General features: G+C 49.6%; 2 protein-coding genes across 3 annotated transcripts in view; both read left to right on the plus strand.

Moving 5' to 3' along the window:
• TNKS2 (tankyrase 2) overlaps positions 1–16,731 on the plus strand; it is a 691,336-nt gene that overhangs the window by 329,144 nt on the left and 345,461 nt on the right. The gene's annotated exons all lie outside the window — the stretch shown is intronic.
• LOC147711743 (uncharacterized) overlaps positions 6,098–16,731 on the plus strand; it is a 40,397-nt gene continuing 29,763 nt past the window's right edge. Inside the window, exon 1 of the mRNA XM_086924440.1 lies at positions 6,098–7,076. Within this exon, the coding sequence (XP_086780566.1) occupies positions 6,098–7,076 (979 nt within the window). The remainder of the gene's footprint in view (positions 7,077–16,731) is intronic.

Raw genomic sequence — 16,731 nt, forward strand, 5'->3', positions numbered from 1 at the left:
ATTGTCTGGAACTAACCTCCACTCCACCCAACATACCCCCAAGGCACCGTCCTATGTCCGCAGAGCACATGCACTTATTGCAGCAAGAAGTAATCTGCATGCTGTAAAAAGGGGCCATAGAACTCGTGCCTTTAGAACAGCAGGGTACAGGGGTGTACTCACTGTACTTCTTAATCCCAAAGAAGGACGGGTCTCTCCGGCCCATTCTAGACCTCAGACCCCTGAACCAGTACATCTTGTCAGAACATTTTCACATGCTGACTTTACAGCAGGTTCTACCATTGCTCAGTCAGGGGGACTTCCTAGCAACCCTATGCCTGAAGGATGCATATTTCCACATTCCCATTCACCCAGGACACAGGAAATATCTCAGGTTCACAGTCAACAACCAGCATTACCAGTTCAAGGTCCTGCCTTTCGGGGTCACTACTGCCCCCAGGGTGTTCACCAAGTGCTTCGCGACAGTGGCTGCGCACCTTCGAAGACAACACATCCATGTCTATCCTTATCTGGACGACTGGCTTATCCAAGCAAAGTCAGCCCAGCAATGTGCCAGCCACATGTCCCGCACAATTCACCTCCTACACAGTCTAGGATTTTCACTAAATTACCCAAAATCACACCTTCAACCCGCACATGTGCAACAGTACCTAGGTGCGACAATAAACACTCTGACAGCAACAGCGCAGCCAAACTCTGCCAGAGTCAACAGCATGCAATTGCTAATTCAGAAATTCAGGCCCCAACACTCACTCCCAGCGCAGGTATTTATGCAGCTGATAGGTATGATGGCCTCCTGCATCTTCATAGTCCCGCACGCGAGGCTACAGATGCGTCCGCTTCAGGAGTGCTTGGCACGACAGTGGAACCAGGCTCATGGACATCTGAAAGACCTAGTGTTGGTGACCGGTCGTGCATACAACTCTCTGCATTGGTGGAACACACAAAACCTTTGTAGGGGACAACTGTTCCAAGAGCCTGTGCCACAAATAGTGCTGATGACGGACGCATCTCTCCAGGGCTGTGGAGCGCATGTCCTCCATTATACAGTGCAGGGACTATGGACGACGCAGCAGCAAAACATGCATATCAACCTTTTGGAGCTGATGGCAATCTTCATGGAGATGAAGGCGTTCAAATTGCATTTGTGCAACAAAATCGTGCTGATCCGGACGGGCAACATGACTGCCATGTATTGTAGTGTAGTTCCTATTTTCCCAATAGGCCCTGCGCATTGGAATAACATAAACAGTAGTATCGACGTAGAAGTGCGGATCTTCCAGGCCTCCACTGACTATGCTAAACTTAATTGGGGTTGTTACCAACTAGCTCAGAGGTCACTGGAAACTTTCCTGACTGAATAGGAAGTGATCAGCTTCCCTGGCACAGCCAAGAAGGGATTCAGTTTTCCAACAACCGTGCAACATGACAACTTTTCTCCTCAGATCAAGAGTCAATCTCTAGGGTCGTGTGAAACAATAGACAGTTATTTTACTCAGTCAGTGGTTGTGCAGTTTACTTTCACAATATGTAGAGAATAGAGAGACGGGCGTTGTCAATAAAAGGTATTATTTATTGAACAGTCTTTCTTCTCATACAAGAGAAATGAATTGCCACAATTGCAAGACTTTTTATTATAAAAAGTACGTACAGTAAGATAAGTATTGCGAAATAAAACTATAAAAGCATTGGTATGGTTTCTTAGCCATACAATGGTTTAAAATGAATAAAACATATATACATTCATATATACATTAGGCTAAAATACTCAACTGGTGCTTCTAACTACGCCTACCCCAGTGTACCTGACCTAAGCCTAATACTTGGGAGGGGAGTAAGTAAGTAGCTTTAGTTTAAGTTGGTTTTGCCAAGGTTTGCTTCAAGAATTCTCTCTAAGGGTTTAGTCAACACCATACCTCTGGAATAGAATGATGGAGGTCTGGTATCTCCTTCAGGGACTCGATATCCCAGTCACCCGCAAGGGTAGACTAGAAACGCCGGAGCTGGATTTCTCTGCAGGAGAAAGACAGCGTCTCTTCTCAGCGCGTCGAGGAGGAGGAGGAGGAGGGGCAGCGTCCACGGGCAGCTTGCATGAGCATGCTCTGCTGGGCTCTTGCAGGGGACGGCTGTTCAGCTCCTAAGTTCACCACACCATCGTTCGCTAGTTAGCAGCGATAGCAGTAGCGATAGCAGCTATGGTATCATCAGCATGACAGCTTCTTCAGCAGCAGCGAGATAGCTGGCAGCATCAGCTTCAGCGAAACAGCAACAAGACAGCAGTGGCGTTTGCTTAAGGCAACGTTGGTAATATTTATACCTGAAAGGTGCCTTGTTTGACGTAAGTTTTTGGACATAAGACGTCAATAAAGATGTCACTAGGAAGTGATCGTCTATCAGTGCTCATTAGAGTTCTATTACTAATCAAAACACAGCAAGCGGGGATTTCCAGGTTTGCTGAGTTTTTATCTTGTTGAAGAACTCGGAGTGTTAATCTAGGAATCTCAGATAGTAACTTCTGCTATGTCATTGCACTAATTGGTTGCAAAGGAAGTGGCAGAGAAAGCTATTCTGGAATGTGGCTCTGTTCGTGTGAGGCCAGAGACTAGTTTCTGAATATTGCAATTGAACGGTTATGCCAATATAGGGAATAAATGGATTTATAGCCGAATTGGGGCATAAGGTCACAGTATCGATCAGGGTCCTAGATTAGAACGCAACAGTATTACATCCAGAAGCAGGGAGGCACACACTCTCCACAATTGTCTCATCTAGCCCAGAGCATGTGGAAGTGGGCCATTCAAAGAAACATGTTCCTCATGGCGGAACATCTCCCAGGCAAGGACAACCAGATGGCGGACCTGCTCAGCAGGCACAGCCATCAAATGCACGAGTGGGAGATACACCCCTCGGTGCTCCAACCATACTTCCAGCAGTGGGGTCATCCAGAGATAGACCTATTCGCCACAAAGGAAAACGCAAAATGCCAAGCCTTCGCCGCCAGGTTCCCACACCCGCAGTCTCAGGGCAATGCGATATGGATGAACTGGTCTGGCAGATTTGCGTACGCTTTTCCTCCAGCACCGCTCATACCGCTAGTGGCACGCAAACTGTGGCAGCACTCCATGACGCTCATCCTGGTTGCTACGTGGGCAAGGCAGGCCTGGTACACCACGTTCCTAGAACTTTCAGTGGTGCCTCACCAACGGCTGCACCTTCACGTCCAGTCTCCTCACTCAGAGCCATGGAGACATTCAGCACCCAGATCCGTAACAGTTGAGCCTTGCAATATGGCTCCTGAGGTCATAGTTTGGCTACCTCAACTTGCCCCCTGACTGTATGCGCATCATCAATGAGGCGAGACGACCTACAACTAGTGCATGCTATGCGGCCAAATGGAAGCGTTTTGTCGTTTACTGTTCCAATAATGACATTCATCCGCTAGATGCGTCCACGCAAAACATCATATGTTATATGTTGCATCTATACAGATGCAATCTGGCTTATATTTCCATCAGGATACATCTGGCTGCCATGGCAGCATATCTTCAGAATAGACAGCATCTTTCCCTTTTTAGGGTGCCTGCCATTAAAGTTTTTATGGAAGGACTCAAAAGAGTGATCCCTCCCAGACACCCTCCTTCACCTGTCTGGAAACTGAACATAGTTCTCACCAGACTAATGGGACCACCCTTCGAACCACTTTACTCTTGTGAGATAGTTTCTTACATAGGAAGTGGCTTTTCTAGTAGCAATCACATCGCTACGAAGAGTTAGTGAGCTTCAAGCCCTAACTATTCAAAAGCCTTTCATACAGATTCATGCTAATAGGGTAGTGCTACGTCCAAACCCTAAATTCATGCCTAAGGTGGTGTCGCACTTCCACATTAATCAAACCATAGAACTGCCCGTTTTCTTCCCAAATCCTGATTCTGTGGCAGACCGAGCACTGCACACATTAGATGTTAAAAGAGCTCTCCTGTATTACATAGACAGGACAAAAGATTTCAGGAAAACTAAACAACTGTTTGTTGCCTTCTCTCCACAACACAAAGGCAACCCCATTTCCAAATCAGGTATAGCCAGATGGATTGTTAAGTGCATACAGATTTGTTATCAAAAAGCTAAACGCACATTAACAGTTCCCCCAAGAGCGCATTCCACACGCAAATTAGGGGCATCCATGGCTTTCCTTGATAACATTCCCCTAGAGGATATATGTAGAGCAGCCACATGAACCACCATACATACATGTTCGAGGCATGTGGGCTGCTGAATTCATATCTGTGCATAGATCGCCGCCTAGTGTTGGGTCCGGATGATCGCACATTGTTGTCCTGGAAGAGTCTCCGAAGTATCACGAGATAGGTGACTCCTCTCCTGGACTACAGTGCGCATGGGCATCAACTCCATCCCCAGATTGTTTTTTTCCGCCATTGGGTTCGGATGTATATTGGTTCACTCAAGTTCGGAATCGATATAAAACTTTCTTTTGGCCAAAAGGCCTTTAGTTACCGTCGGTATTGTCTTTCGATCGGTGCCCAGTTCTGTTACAGCGCAGTTCCCGAGCCAGACATCCAGGAGAGCCGCGTTGCTTTTCGGCACTGAAGGCCCGGTCGACGCCAGAGGCCTTATCGACGAACCATCATGGAACGGAGCCCGTTCAAGAGATGTCCCGTGTGCAACTCGAAATATCCTCACATCGATGTCCACCCGGTCTGCAACAAGTGCTTGTCGCCGGATCACGATGAAGCCAGCTGTATGGCTTGTTCCCGTTTCCAATCCAAGAAGATGATTCGACTTCGGCGCGCTGCGCGCAAGGAAGCCCAGCAGACGGCACCTGACCCGGTGAACATCTTCGATGCCGGGGATGATGAGGAAGCAGAGCGGGAGGTTCGAGAGAACCTGTCGGATCCCGCATCAAAGATCAACTCCAGCTACGACTCTGATATTGAGATGCTCGATGCGGAAGACGTCGTCGACGAGGTAGGAGACGACGATGGGGCCTTTGGGGCCATGGAAGATAGCTCAAGCGAGGAGCTAGGCCCACAAACTGATACTGGGGCCAAGACACTTCATAAGGCGCAGGTCGAGGGATCGCCACATGGCCTTACCCAAGATCTTCCACTGGGTTCTACAGCCCTGCCTTCGGGCCCGGCTTCGGACAGTTCTAAAGAGCCGCAAGTTGCAAAATCGAAACCGAAAGAGAAAGCTTCGGTGTCTATGCAGCCCATAGCACTAGAGGCAAAATCGAAACCGAAAGTGCGTATTGCCTTGGTCGGCTCGAAGTCCTCGGAACTATCGGCACCGGCAAAGCATAAAGGTGTTATCAACCCAAAGAGGCCGCTAAAGGGCGTTGAGCCAAAGACTGGCACGCCGAAAGCACCGGTCAAGGACGTCGACCCGAAAAAATCGGCGCCGGAGACCGTCGACACCGACAAAGGACTCTGCGCTCAGAAGGTTCCCGAGCCTGCGCGTCGACCGGACAAGGCGAAAAGTGGTACAACCCCCGAGTCCACGCCTGGCGGTGCTTCGAAGGCTTCCGTCGAGTCAACACAGCCGTCCGCCTCCTTCTCGAAGCAGGTGGCGGACTCGCTGAAGCGCATTAAGGAAAAAGCTTCGGCTGTCGGACCAAAGGATACTCCACCTCCGAAGCCTGCCGATAAACCTCAGAAGACGTCGGCGCCCATCCACTTCACGCTGCCGCTGAAAGTGGTACCAAAGGCCTTCGTCCCTAAGATGGCCGTCGAAGCGCCCAAGAAGGTGTCCACGGGGCCGAAGCCCACAACTGTGGTACCGGCCGCAAAGCATCGACAACCCTCGCTTGAAGAGCAGCAGGAACAGTTCATCGATGCCGATACAGGCAGACTTTTTATTTATAAACGAAAGATCGCCCCGGAACATCCGATGGAGTCGTATAGAATCCCATTGAAAAGGAAGAAGGATTCTTCTACAGCACCTGTTCTTGTGGAACCGATATCTCCACGTGGCCAAGATGTCTCGCCCACTTATTCAGATGTGGAAACAGGGGAAGGTGACAATGAGGAGTACAACTATCCAGTGGACACTGATCCAGAAGATAATAATGAACCCTGGGCAGATGCTGCTGACCCAGGGGGATCTGCACACTGCCCCAGACACTCATGTGTATACTGTAAAAACATCGCCTACTGAGGATTCAGCGGCGTTTAATGCACTTATTGAAAGGGCAGCCAAGAATCATGATGTCCAGCTCCATGCTGACCCTATTGAGGTTGATTTTCTGTTCAACACCTTTTCCACCTCAGAGAGGACTGTCAAGACTCTGCCTATGCTGAAGGGTGTCTTGAAACATGCTGGGGAGATATTTAAGGAGCCTACAAGGGCCAGGGTGATAAACCCCAGGATTGAAAAAAAGTACAAACCAGCGCCTGGGGACCCTACCTACATTAAGGGACAGTTGCAGTTGGACTCTCTGGTTGTTTCTAATGCCCGGAAGAGGGCTAACTCACAAACAACGGGTGATGCTCCTCCCCCTGATAAAGAATCTAAGGTGCTAGAGGCATCAGGGAAAAGGGTGGCAGCTCAAGCGGCCAATATCTGGCGCATTTCAAACACTCAGGCACTCTTAGCCAGGTATGACAGGGCCCATTACGACACACTGGAGACCCTGTTACAGCACCTGCCAGATGAATATAAAGAGGCGGCTGAGATGCCCATACAGGAAGGGAAGCTCATCTCAAATGCTTCTATCAAATGTGCACTGGACGCAGCAGACACCGCGGCCAGAGCCGTTAACACTAGTGTCATGTTGAGGCGACATGCCTGGCTCAGAATCTCCGGGTTCAAGCCAGAGATACAGACCACCATTCTAAATCAGCCAGTAAACCCTGATCCTTTATTTGGCCCAGAGGTGGACACCACCTTGGAGATAATCAAGAAGGGCACTGAGACTGCAAAGTCTATGGGGGCTCTCCAGTCGCCGCAGTTCAGGGGTGGTTCTTTTCGTCGCTCAGGCAATAGAGGTATTTCCAGAGGCCAGCTGTCCCAGCAAACACAGTACAATAAAGGAGGCGCGCAAACCACATACACCAAACAAAGTAGAGGTGGCTATCGTGGAAACATCGCCAAGGGCAGAGGTCGTGGAAACAACAGCTCCAGATCCTCCGCCACTAACAAACAGTGACGCCTTGTCACTGCCCCCCGACCATACAACACAGGTTGGGGGGAGACTCCAACAGTTCCTGCCAGTCTGGAAGTCCATCACCACAGACAGGTGGGTCACAAAGCTTTTCTAGTACGGTTATTGTCTGGAGTTACAATCCACTCCACCCAACATACCCCCGAGACACCGTCCTATGTCCACAGAGCATTTGCACTTATTGCAGCCGGAGGTACTAGTCATGCTGCAAAAAGGAGCAATCGAGCTCGTGCCTGTGGAAGAAAGAGGCACAGCGGTTTACTCACTGTACTTCTTGATCCCAAAAAAGGACGGGTCCCTCAGACCCATACTGGACCTCAGACCCCTCAATCAGTACATTCTGTCAGAACACTTCCACATGCTAACACTGCAGCAGGTTCTACCGTTGCTCAGTCAGGGAGATTTCCTCGCAACATTAGATCTGAAGGATGCATACTTTCATATTCCGCTACACCCGTCACACAGAAAATACCTCAGATTCACCATTCAAAATCAGCATTACCAATTCAAGGTCCTCCCTTTTGGAGTAACGACGGCACCCTGGGTGTTTACAAAGTGCCTGGCGACAATGGCGGCACACCTACGGAGACAAAACATTCACGTCTACCCTTATCTGGACGACTGGCTTATTCAGGCAAAGTCGGCCCAGCAGTGTGCCGCCCACATGTCCCACACCATTCACCTTCTTCACGATCTGGGATTCTAACTGAATTACCCAAAGTCTCACCTTCAACCCACCCACATATGGCAGTATCTGGGCGCAACAATAGACACTCTGGCAGCCAACGCACAGCCAAATTCAGTGAGGATCAGCAGCATTCAATCGCTGATACAAAAATTCAGACCTCAACACTCGCTTCAGCCACGAGTGTTCATGCAGTTGATAGGCATGATGGCCTCCTGCATCTTCCTATTCCCGCACGCGAGACTACATATGCGTCCGCTTTAGGAGTGCTTAGCACGTCAGTGGAATCAGGCTCACGGCAGTTGAAAGACCTAGTGTTGGTAACCGGTCGTGCATACAACTCTCTGCATTGGTGGAATCAACAAAACCTTTGCAAGGGACGACCGTTCCAGGAGCCTGTGCCACAGATTATACTGACGACGGACGCATCTCTCCAGGGTTGGGGAGCTCATGTACTCCACTACACAGTGCAGGGACTATGGACAACGCAGCAAAAGAGGATGCACATCAACCTTCTAGAGCTGATGGCTATCTTCATGGCTATGAAAGCATTCAAAGTACATCTGTGCAACAAGGTCGTGTTGATCCGGACGGACAACATGACAGCCATGTACTACATTCAGAAACGGGGAGGAACACACTCTCCACAGTTGTCTCATCTGGCTCAGAGCATGTGGAAGTGGGCCATTCAGAGGAACATCTTCCTCATGGCGGAACACCTCCCAGGCAAGGACAATCAGATGCTGGACCTGCTCAGCAGGTACAGCCACCAAATGCAGGAGTGGGAGATACATCCATCAGTACTCCACCCGTACTTCTAGCAGTGGGGTCATCCAGACATAGACCTGTTCGCCACAAAGGAGAACGCCAAATGCCAAAGCTTTGCCGCCAGGTACCCACACCCACAGTCGCAGGGCAATGCGATATGGATGAACTGGTCAGGCAGATTTGCGTACGCTTTTCCCCCAGCACCTCTAATACCGCTGGTGGCACGCAAGCTGAAGCAACACTCGATGCCGCTCATCCTGGTTGCTCCAACGTGGGCACGCCAACCATGGTACACCACGTTTCTAGAACTATCCGTGGTACCGCATCAAAGGCTGCACCTCACACCCAGGCTTTTGACGCAGAGCCATGGTGACATTCAGCACCCAGATTCGCAACAGCTCCACCTGGCGATCTGGCTCCTAAGGTCTTAGAATTTGGCTACCTCAATTTGCCTCCAGACTGTATGGATATCATAAGGGAGGCAAGAAAGCCCACCACCAGAGCATGCTATGCGGCAAAATGGAAGTGGTTTGTCATTTATTGTGCGGACCACAACATCAACCCGCTAGACGCGTCTACTCACAACATCATTTGTTATCTGTTACATCTATACAAATGCAATCTGGCCTATGCTTCCATTCGTATACATTTGTCCGCAATGGCAGCTTATCTACAAAACAGGCAGCACCTCTCACTTTTCAGAGTGCCTGCCATTAAAGCTTTTCTGGAAGGACTCAAACGAGTCATTGCTCCCTGGACCCCGCCAGCTCCTGAATGGAACCTGAATGTGGTCCTCACCAGACTGATGGTCCACCTTTTGAGCCTCTACATTCCTGCGAGATTCAGTTCTTGAGGTGGAAAGTGGCTTTCCTGATAGCGATTACATCACTGCGACGCGTTCGTGAACTCCAGGCACTAACTATCCAAGAGCCATTCATACAAATTCACTCCAACAGGGTGGTGCTTCGCACTAACCCTAAATTTCTTCCTAAGGTAGTTTCACAGTTCCATATCAATCAGACTATTGAACTGCCTGTGTTCTTCCAAAATCCTGAGTCAGTGGCGGAGAGGATGCTCCACACTAGACGTCAAGAGAGCTTTGATGTACTACATTGATAGGACCAAAGATTTTAGGAAAACGAAAACTGTTTGTTGCCTTTTCGCCACAACACAAAGGCAACCCCATTTCCAAAGCAGGTATAGCCAGGTGGATCGTTAAGTGCATTCAAATCTGCTATGAAAAAGCCAAGCGCACTTTAACGGTCCCCCCACGGGCCCACTCCACCCGAAAGTTGGGGGCCTCCATGGCTTTCCTTGGAAATATTCGTTTAGAGGAAATATGTAGAGCAGCCACATGGTCTACCACACACACATTTACTAAACTCTACTGTGTAGATGTGCACTCCAAGCAACAGGCAGCTGTAGGGCAGGCTGTTCTAAAAACACTTTTTCAAACTGCTGCAGCTGGCACAGGCGGCCGCCGCTAATGGAGGGACTGCTATGTATTCTATGCACAGATATGAATTCAGCAGCCCTACATGCCAAGAACAGATGCATACTGGTAAGTAGCATATTCGTTACCAAACACTACTGCGTAGATTTACACTCCAAACAGCAAGCTGCTGTAGGACAGGCTGTTCTCAAAACTCTTTTTCAGACTGCTGCAGCTGGCACAGGCAACCACCGCTAAGGAGAGAACTGCCATTTATTCTATGCACAGATATGAATTCAGCAGTCCACATGCCTCGAACGGAATATGCTACTTACCAGTATGCATCTGTTCTTGGCATGTAGGGCTGCTGACATTCATATCGCCCGCCCTCCTCCCCGGTGCCTGTCGCAGCTGTAGCACTCCGAATCATTCTCAGGCATGGTCATCACTTACTGTATTACACTCCATCTCTGCCACAATGGCGAAAAACAATCTGAAGATGGAGAGGATGCCCATGCGCACTGTAGTCCAGGGGAGGAGCCACCTATCTCGTGATACTCGAAGACTCTTCCAGGATTCATCCGGACCCAAGACTAGGCGGCGATCGATGCACAGATATGAATGTCAGCAGCCCTACATGCCAAGAACAGATGCATACTGGTAAGTAGCATATTCCTTACTCTCTGTGTGGTAGTGTGGGCGAGCAGTAAGGCTTTATCAGAGAGTAGTATTAAGCATTTATTGTACACTCAGGCAAGAAATGATTTCACTCACAGACTGAACTCAGACCAATTTTTTTAGAACTTCACGGAAAAGCAATCAATGCAGTCCTATGGGAGAAAATCTCGTTATCGATTTAAAGGTGAGTAATTGGTCTTGGGAGTTGGCTTCCTGGGGCTCGAACCAGGGTTCACCCAGGGTCAAGGATGGACTCCAAGAACTCCCTCAGCGACACTGGGGCGGCCAGGTGCAGAGTGCTAAGGCCCAATGTTATCCAATGAGGGATAACAGGCCTTCGGTTGGTAGCTTCTCATGGGCAGCCACTTGGATGTGGGAGCAAAGAGCCTAGGGGTTATCTCTGGGCAAAGGGGGATCCAAGATAGCACACAAGGTGCACCCATAGCGTCACAGGGGCTGCAGGGTGCTGTATTGATATTTGAATCTTTAAAGGCTAAGATAAAAACTAGCCCCTAAAAAATCACTGCACCAACCGTGGACGACCAGTCGCACAAGTCTAGATCGAAGTTGAAAAATATGTCCGACTGCGATGGAGCAGGAGTCTAATACAAAATGTGGATTGGGCGCAGTCTGCGCTTACCTTCAGACTTCAGAGAAACCTCAACAAAAATGTCTTGAGAAGGTAGAAGTTAAACAGGGAAAGGCTTCAGGCTGTGCCTGAGGCAGAGGCATCGTTGTCTGGGAGCTGCTTGCTGAAACCACTGTGAAGATTTCCATGTTCAGACATAGGTTCTTTTTTTGAAAGTCGTAAAATCTCCAGCGGATAAAGCTAGAGACTACAGCCGAGGAGGGTTCCTCAATGCTGGATACCCTTTCTGCGTAAGGCCGCTGAACAGGATTTGCTGCTGCGAAGAACAGAGCAAGAGCTGCCGTGAAGTAAGGCTGTCCAGCTATGCAACTTGGGCGGATAGTTGAGTAGGTTGGTCTGGGTCTCGTCTCGGTTCTCGCGGTAGTTTTTAGCCAAAAATTGTATAAACCCTATTTTGGGATTTTGGTTGTTTTGACACATTTAACACCACTTCTAAGGCTCCAGGACTGGGGAGGCACCACTTGAAAGATTGGGACTCACCTAGGGTGGGTCCAGGTTTGGGTTCAAGCTGGTTGAAGCCTTTTCTGTCCCTCAGATACTGATCAGGATGCAAGCCATCTAGCTTTTGGAGTCACTTTGGTAATCCTGGGTTCAATGCACAGCAGCAGGCAGTCCTCCGAGTCCTTCTGCAGGTTCAGAAAGTGAACTGAAGTCTGGGTCTGAGAGTTCTATTTTTATACATGGTGCCTGTAGGAAGCTGGGTTTCTGTTGCAGTAATCCCCTCTTTTTGCCAGACTACTGATGCACCCTGACTGGATGTGCCCTGAGTCCCTGCCAATCAGGTTCCCAGGGCCTGTGTTCTTTTCCAAAAACTGTACCTTATACCCCCAATTGGCACCTCTCATGCTACATGTCAGTTCCTTGTAAAAGGTACCCAGGGCACTGTGACCATAGGAGGCCTCTAAGGGCTGCAACACTTATTGTGCCATCCTTGGAGGCAAAGTGAAGAGTGAACATGGCAAACATCCCTGTGTGCCATGCCTACAACAGACTGCCCTGGCATAGATCAGCCACCCATCTAGCTGGGTGCACTATACCAGTGGTGAGGGTACAGGGCATGAGCCCTGTACCCCTACAGTGTCTAGACCAATTCCTAGACATTTTAAATACAGTAAGGCCATTAAGAATATATGGTGCTTGGAGTTTGTCATTACGAACTCCACAACACCAGAATGGCTTTACTGAAAACTGGGACGTTTGATATCAAACGTCTCCGCACATTAAACCCACTCTGATGCCAGTGTGAAATTTAATGAAAAATGCACTCAGAGGGCATCTTAGAGATGCCCACTGAAAAACGACCAGCTTCTGGTGGGTTCCCTAACTGGTACACACCAGCCTGCCACCACAAGACATGTTTCTGGACCTCTGGGGTGGGAGCCTTCGCTACCTGAGCCCAGAAACAAAACCTTTCATGGGAGAAAGTGGTCATACCTCCCCCAGGCCAGAAAGAGCCATCTGTGGCAGGGGAGCTTCAAAGGCCTTGCAGACTTTGTAATGCGACCCCCAGCCTATCCTGCCATCAGAAGCAGACCCCCATCCTGCCCAGAAGGTGTGCCCACCTCTGCCAACCCGACCCCTCAGGTGGGGGAGGCAAGGCGGAGCCAACTCCTCAGTGCCTGCCATATTGCAGATGGCGGGCACGCCCCAATCAGGATGTGGGATTGTGCTCCCTACTCCATGTGGGGTGAGCACACCAAGGGTGTAGTCACCCCAAGGTCAGTAGCCCATTGGCTACTGACCTCGAGACCCCTAAAACGAGAACCAGAAACCAAGAAGACAGATTCCCGCACCCTACGAAAAAGGGAAAAGGAGGACGCCCAGCGGAGGAGACTGCAGAGAACAACTGACTTGGCCCCAGCCCTACCGGGCCGTCCGCAGTTTCCAGAGATTCTGTGCCAGAAGCCGTCCTGTCCTGCAGTCCACGACCTCCGGAACCCTGGGAGGACTGGCTGCCTTCAACAAATACCGGATCAGCTGTGAGCAAAAGAAACTGCCAAGAAAGACTCTGAGCCTGCTGAGGACAGAGAAACCCGACGCCTGGAACCACCACTGTACCCGTTGCCCCCGGCCCGAGTCAGAGTGGCCGACCGGTCCCAGCGATGTCCCTCAGCGCTCCAGAGTCAGAGCCCACCGTGAGTTAACCCCTCCAGGACTCCCCAAAGTCGCCTTCAGCCTCTGCACGGAGACCCCAACCCCAAACTGCCAGTGGCCCGGTAAGGTGAAATCCGACCTCAAAAGACACCCCTGCATCCAGCCACTCTGCACCCTGGAGAAAAGAACCTGAGGTGCACCTACATCCCCGAGCCCCCCCCCAACTTACCTGTACCAGCTGTTGGTTCCTACCAGAAGTCTTTCTCGACCGAGCCTGCAGCTAAAAGCCAAAACTGAAAATCCACATTGAAAACAGGGCACCCAACGCCAAAACCGTACCTTGACACAACATCCGCTGCGCCTCTGCGCGTGCCCTTAGTATGCTAAATCGTAACCCCCTTTGCCCTGAGCCTAACACCAGGAGCTTTGTTCCCACAACCCAGTGGTCTGCTCGTAAGCAGCCACCAACTGGAGGCCCCCTATCCCCCATTGGATATTACTGGGCCTCAGAACTCGGCACCCAGCATCCCTAGTGCTGCTGAGGGTGTAACATGAGTGCATCCTTGACCCGGGAGTATCCCTTGTTTTTACCCCAGAAACTCAACCCCAAAGACAGAGTACTTACCCGGTAACCGATAACTTCTTTTCTCTCCATAGGAATACATGGACTGTTTTTCTCTGAAAAATGTTCCAAGTGTGGAGTTGCTTTGTATGGAAACCTGAAAAATAACAATTGTGCAAAACTGATTTTACTTACCTTTTCTCTAGAGAATAGTAAAAATAACTGCTTCCTGGAGTGCCTTCTTTGAAGTGCTTGGAGTTTCCTGCTTCTATTGTCTTAGCTCCAGCCTTGCTGCATAAAAAATGAAGTGGTGTGAAGGCCTTTGAGTGGCGGTAGAGCACAGCCTATTGATTTGCAAGTGGAGCTGTGCCCAGCTCCACCCTATCCTGCGTGCAATGGCCCATCCAAACCTTTCTAATCACTCTATTGTGTGGCTGTCTAGGAGGAATAAACAGAATCCCACTGCGAACACCACCCAATCATGTGCCCCAGGTACAGGCTCAAGGGACCAAATAGGGTAGGGAAATACTAACTTTCTAAAAGTTGAAAACCCAAGGGGGTTTGGTCCTAGGGCGGTTGGGTATGGCCATAATAATCAAGCAACAAGGAGAGGACCCAATCGTCTATTTTCTAGTGCTGAAATGAATGTTAGAGGCATAAGAGCTGCAGATTGTACACTTTGCATTAGATAGCCACCTGATGTTGGGCTTGGATGATTGCAGGTTGTTGTCTTCTTGGAAGAAGTCTTTGTAGTCATGAGATAGGTGACTCCTCCCTTGGGCAATACTGCGCATGGGCATCGACTCCATCCTTAGATTGTTTATTTCCGCCACTGGGTTCGGATGAAAGTTTCTCCGCTCCGGCTAGAAAAAGACTTTTCAGCAACTTCGAAGTGTGGAAATTCCTCAAACTTCAACAAACTACCTTCGACATCGACTACGAGACTTTCGACGTCATCCGTTCCATTCCGGTCATCGACGCGGGCCGTTGGACCTACCGACGCTGTGCGGCCTACACCACATGGAAAGAACTCAGTTCAAAAGATGCCCGGTATGTCGAGCAAAGTTCCCATATAGCGACCACCACGAGGTCTGAAACCTCTGTCTATCGCCGGAACACGACGAGTCGACCTGCACAGCTTGTGCATCCTTCCGATCGAAGAAAACAATCCGAGATATGAGAGCCCCTCGACACGAAATGAGATCAGCTCGAGCACCGGACGACATCTTCGATGAAGAGGTTCCCCTCGTTCCCGAAGAAGACACACCTTATCTCCAGATCGTATCAGAGGCAGACGACTTCGATGACTCCATTCCATCGGGCCAGCGCGTGAGTACTTCGGCCCCTGCACCACATATTCTGTCCATACAGAAGGCAAAGGTCAGCACTCCGCCCAAGGGACCCAGCCGAGACCGAATACCTGCTTTGAAAGCCCGCCTTCCAGCTTGGCCCCGAAGAAAACAACTAAGCCTTCTAGTGCCTAGACACCGAGCAAGCCTCCCATCGGCACTGAAAACTAAAGATACTTCGGCACCAAAGCCTAAAACAGTTCCGGCACCGAAACATAAAGATGTACCTTTACCGAAACCAAAAGAAGCACCGGCTCCGAAGCCGTCCACTTCTAAACCCTTGGCGCCGAAGAACACAAAGCCTGATTCCGAGGTGCCCAAATCCTCAAACATGCCTACAAAGCCGAAAACTACACCTTTGGCACCGAAAACTACTCCACAGGATGTTATAACACCTCCCAAAGCTAAAGACACACGACAACCTCCCCTGGTACCGAAAAAAATCGACGCCCAAGAAGGTTGTAGAGCAGGAGGAACTTTTTAGACCAGATCCTCGACAAAAGAAGATCTACATCGACCCAAAGGCAGGTCATGTAGGTGCTACACCTCACAAGAAGAGACCAGCAGATGCACCACCCACACCTGTGGTTCCTGCCAAGAAAAAGGACTGTGCAACATCTCCTATGCACCCTTCCTCTCCTATAACTTCTCTTCCTGTTCCCCCTCGCATATCACCTCAAACTTCTCCTGTACATTCCCCATTATCATTACATTCCTCACAGCAGAATGATGATGAATACAATTTGGGTGGAGGGAAGGACATGCAAGAACCTGATTAATTCCATGTTGATGAGGGTATATGGGACTTTTCAAACCCAAAAAATGTGCCTATATGGGACTTTACAAACCCAAATGTGCAAGGCATCCTGAACCGCAGACATACCCATCAAAACCTTCCCCTCCAGAAGATACCATTGGTTTTGGCCACCTGTTAAGAGGAAGATTTTCTCCTAGATACCTTTGAGCAGTCTCAGCGGTCTGCTCAAATTCTTCCCATGATAAAGGGGGGTCATAAAACACGCTCCAGAGGTATTTAAAGACCCTATACGCACTAGGATATTAAACCCTAGAATCGAGAACAAATATAGACCAGCACCCACAGATCCAGTCTACATTAAAGCCCGCCTACCACTAGACTCATTAGTTGTGGCCTATGCTAGAAAGAGGGCAAATTCTCAGACTTCTGGAGAAACACCCCCACCTGACAAGGAATCAAAAGTGATTGATGTGTCGGGTAAAAGAATAGCTGCACAAGCTACAAACATTTGGTGTATAGCCAATACACAAGCCCTCCTCTCTCGCTACGATAGGGTTCATTATGATCGATAAGAAAAACT

Source organism: Lissotriton vulgaris, chromosome 5, assembly GCF_964263255.1.
Source record: "Lissotriton vulgaris chromosome 5, aLisVul1.2, whole genome shotgun sequence".
NCBI classification, from domain to species: Eukaryota; Metazoa; Chordata; class Amphibia; order Caudata; family Salamandridae; genus Lissotriton; species Lissotriton vulgaris.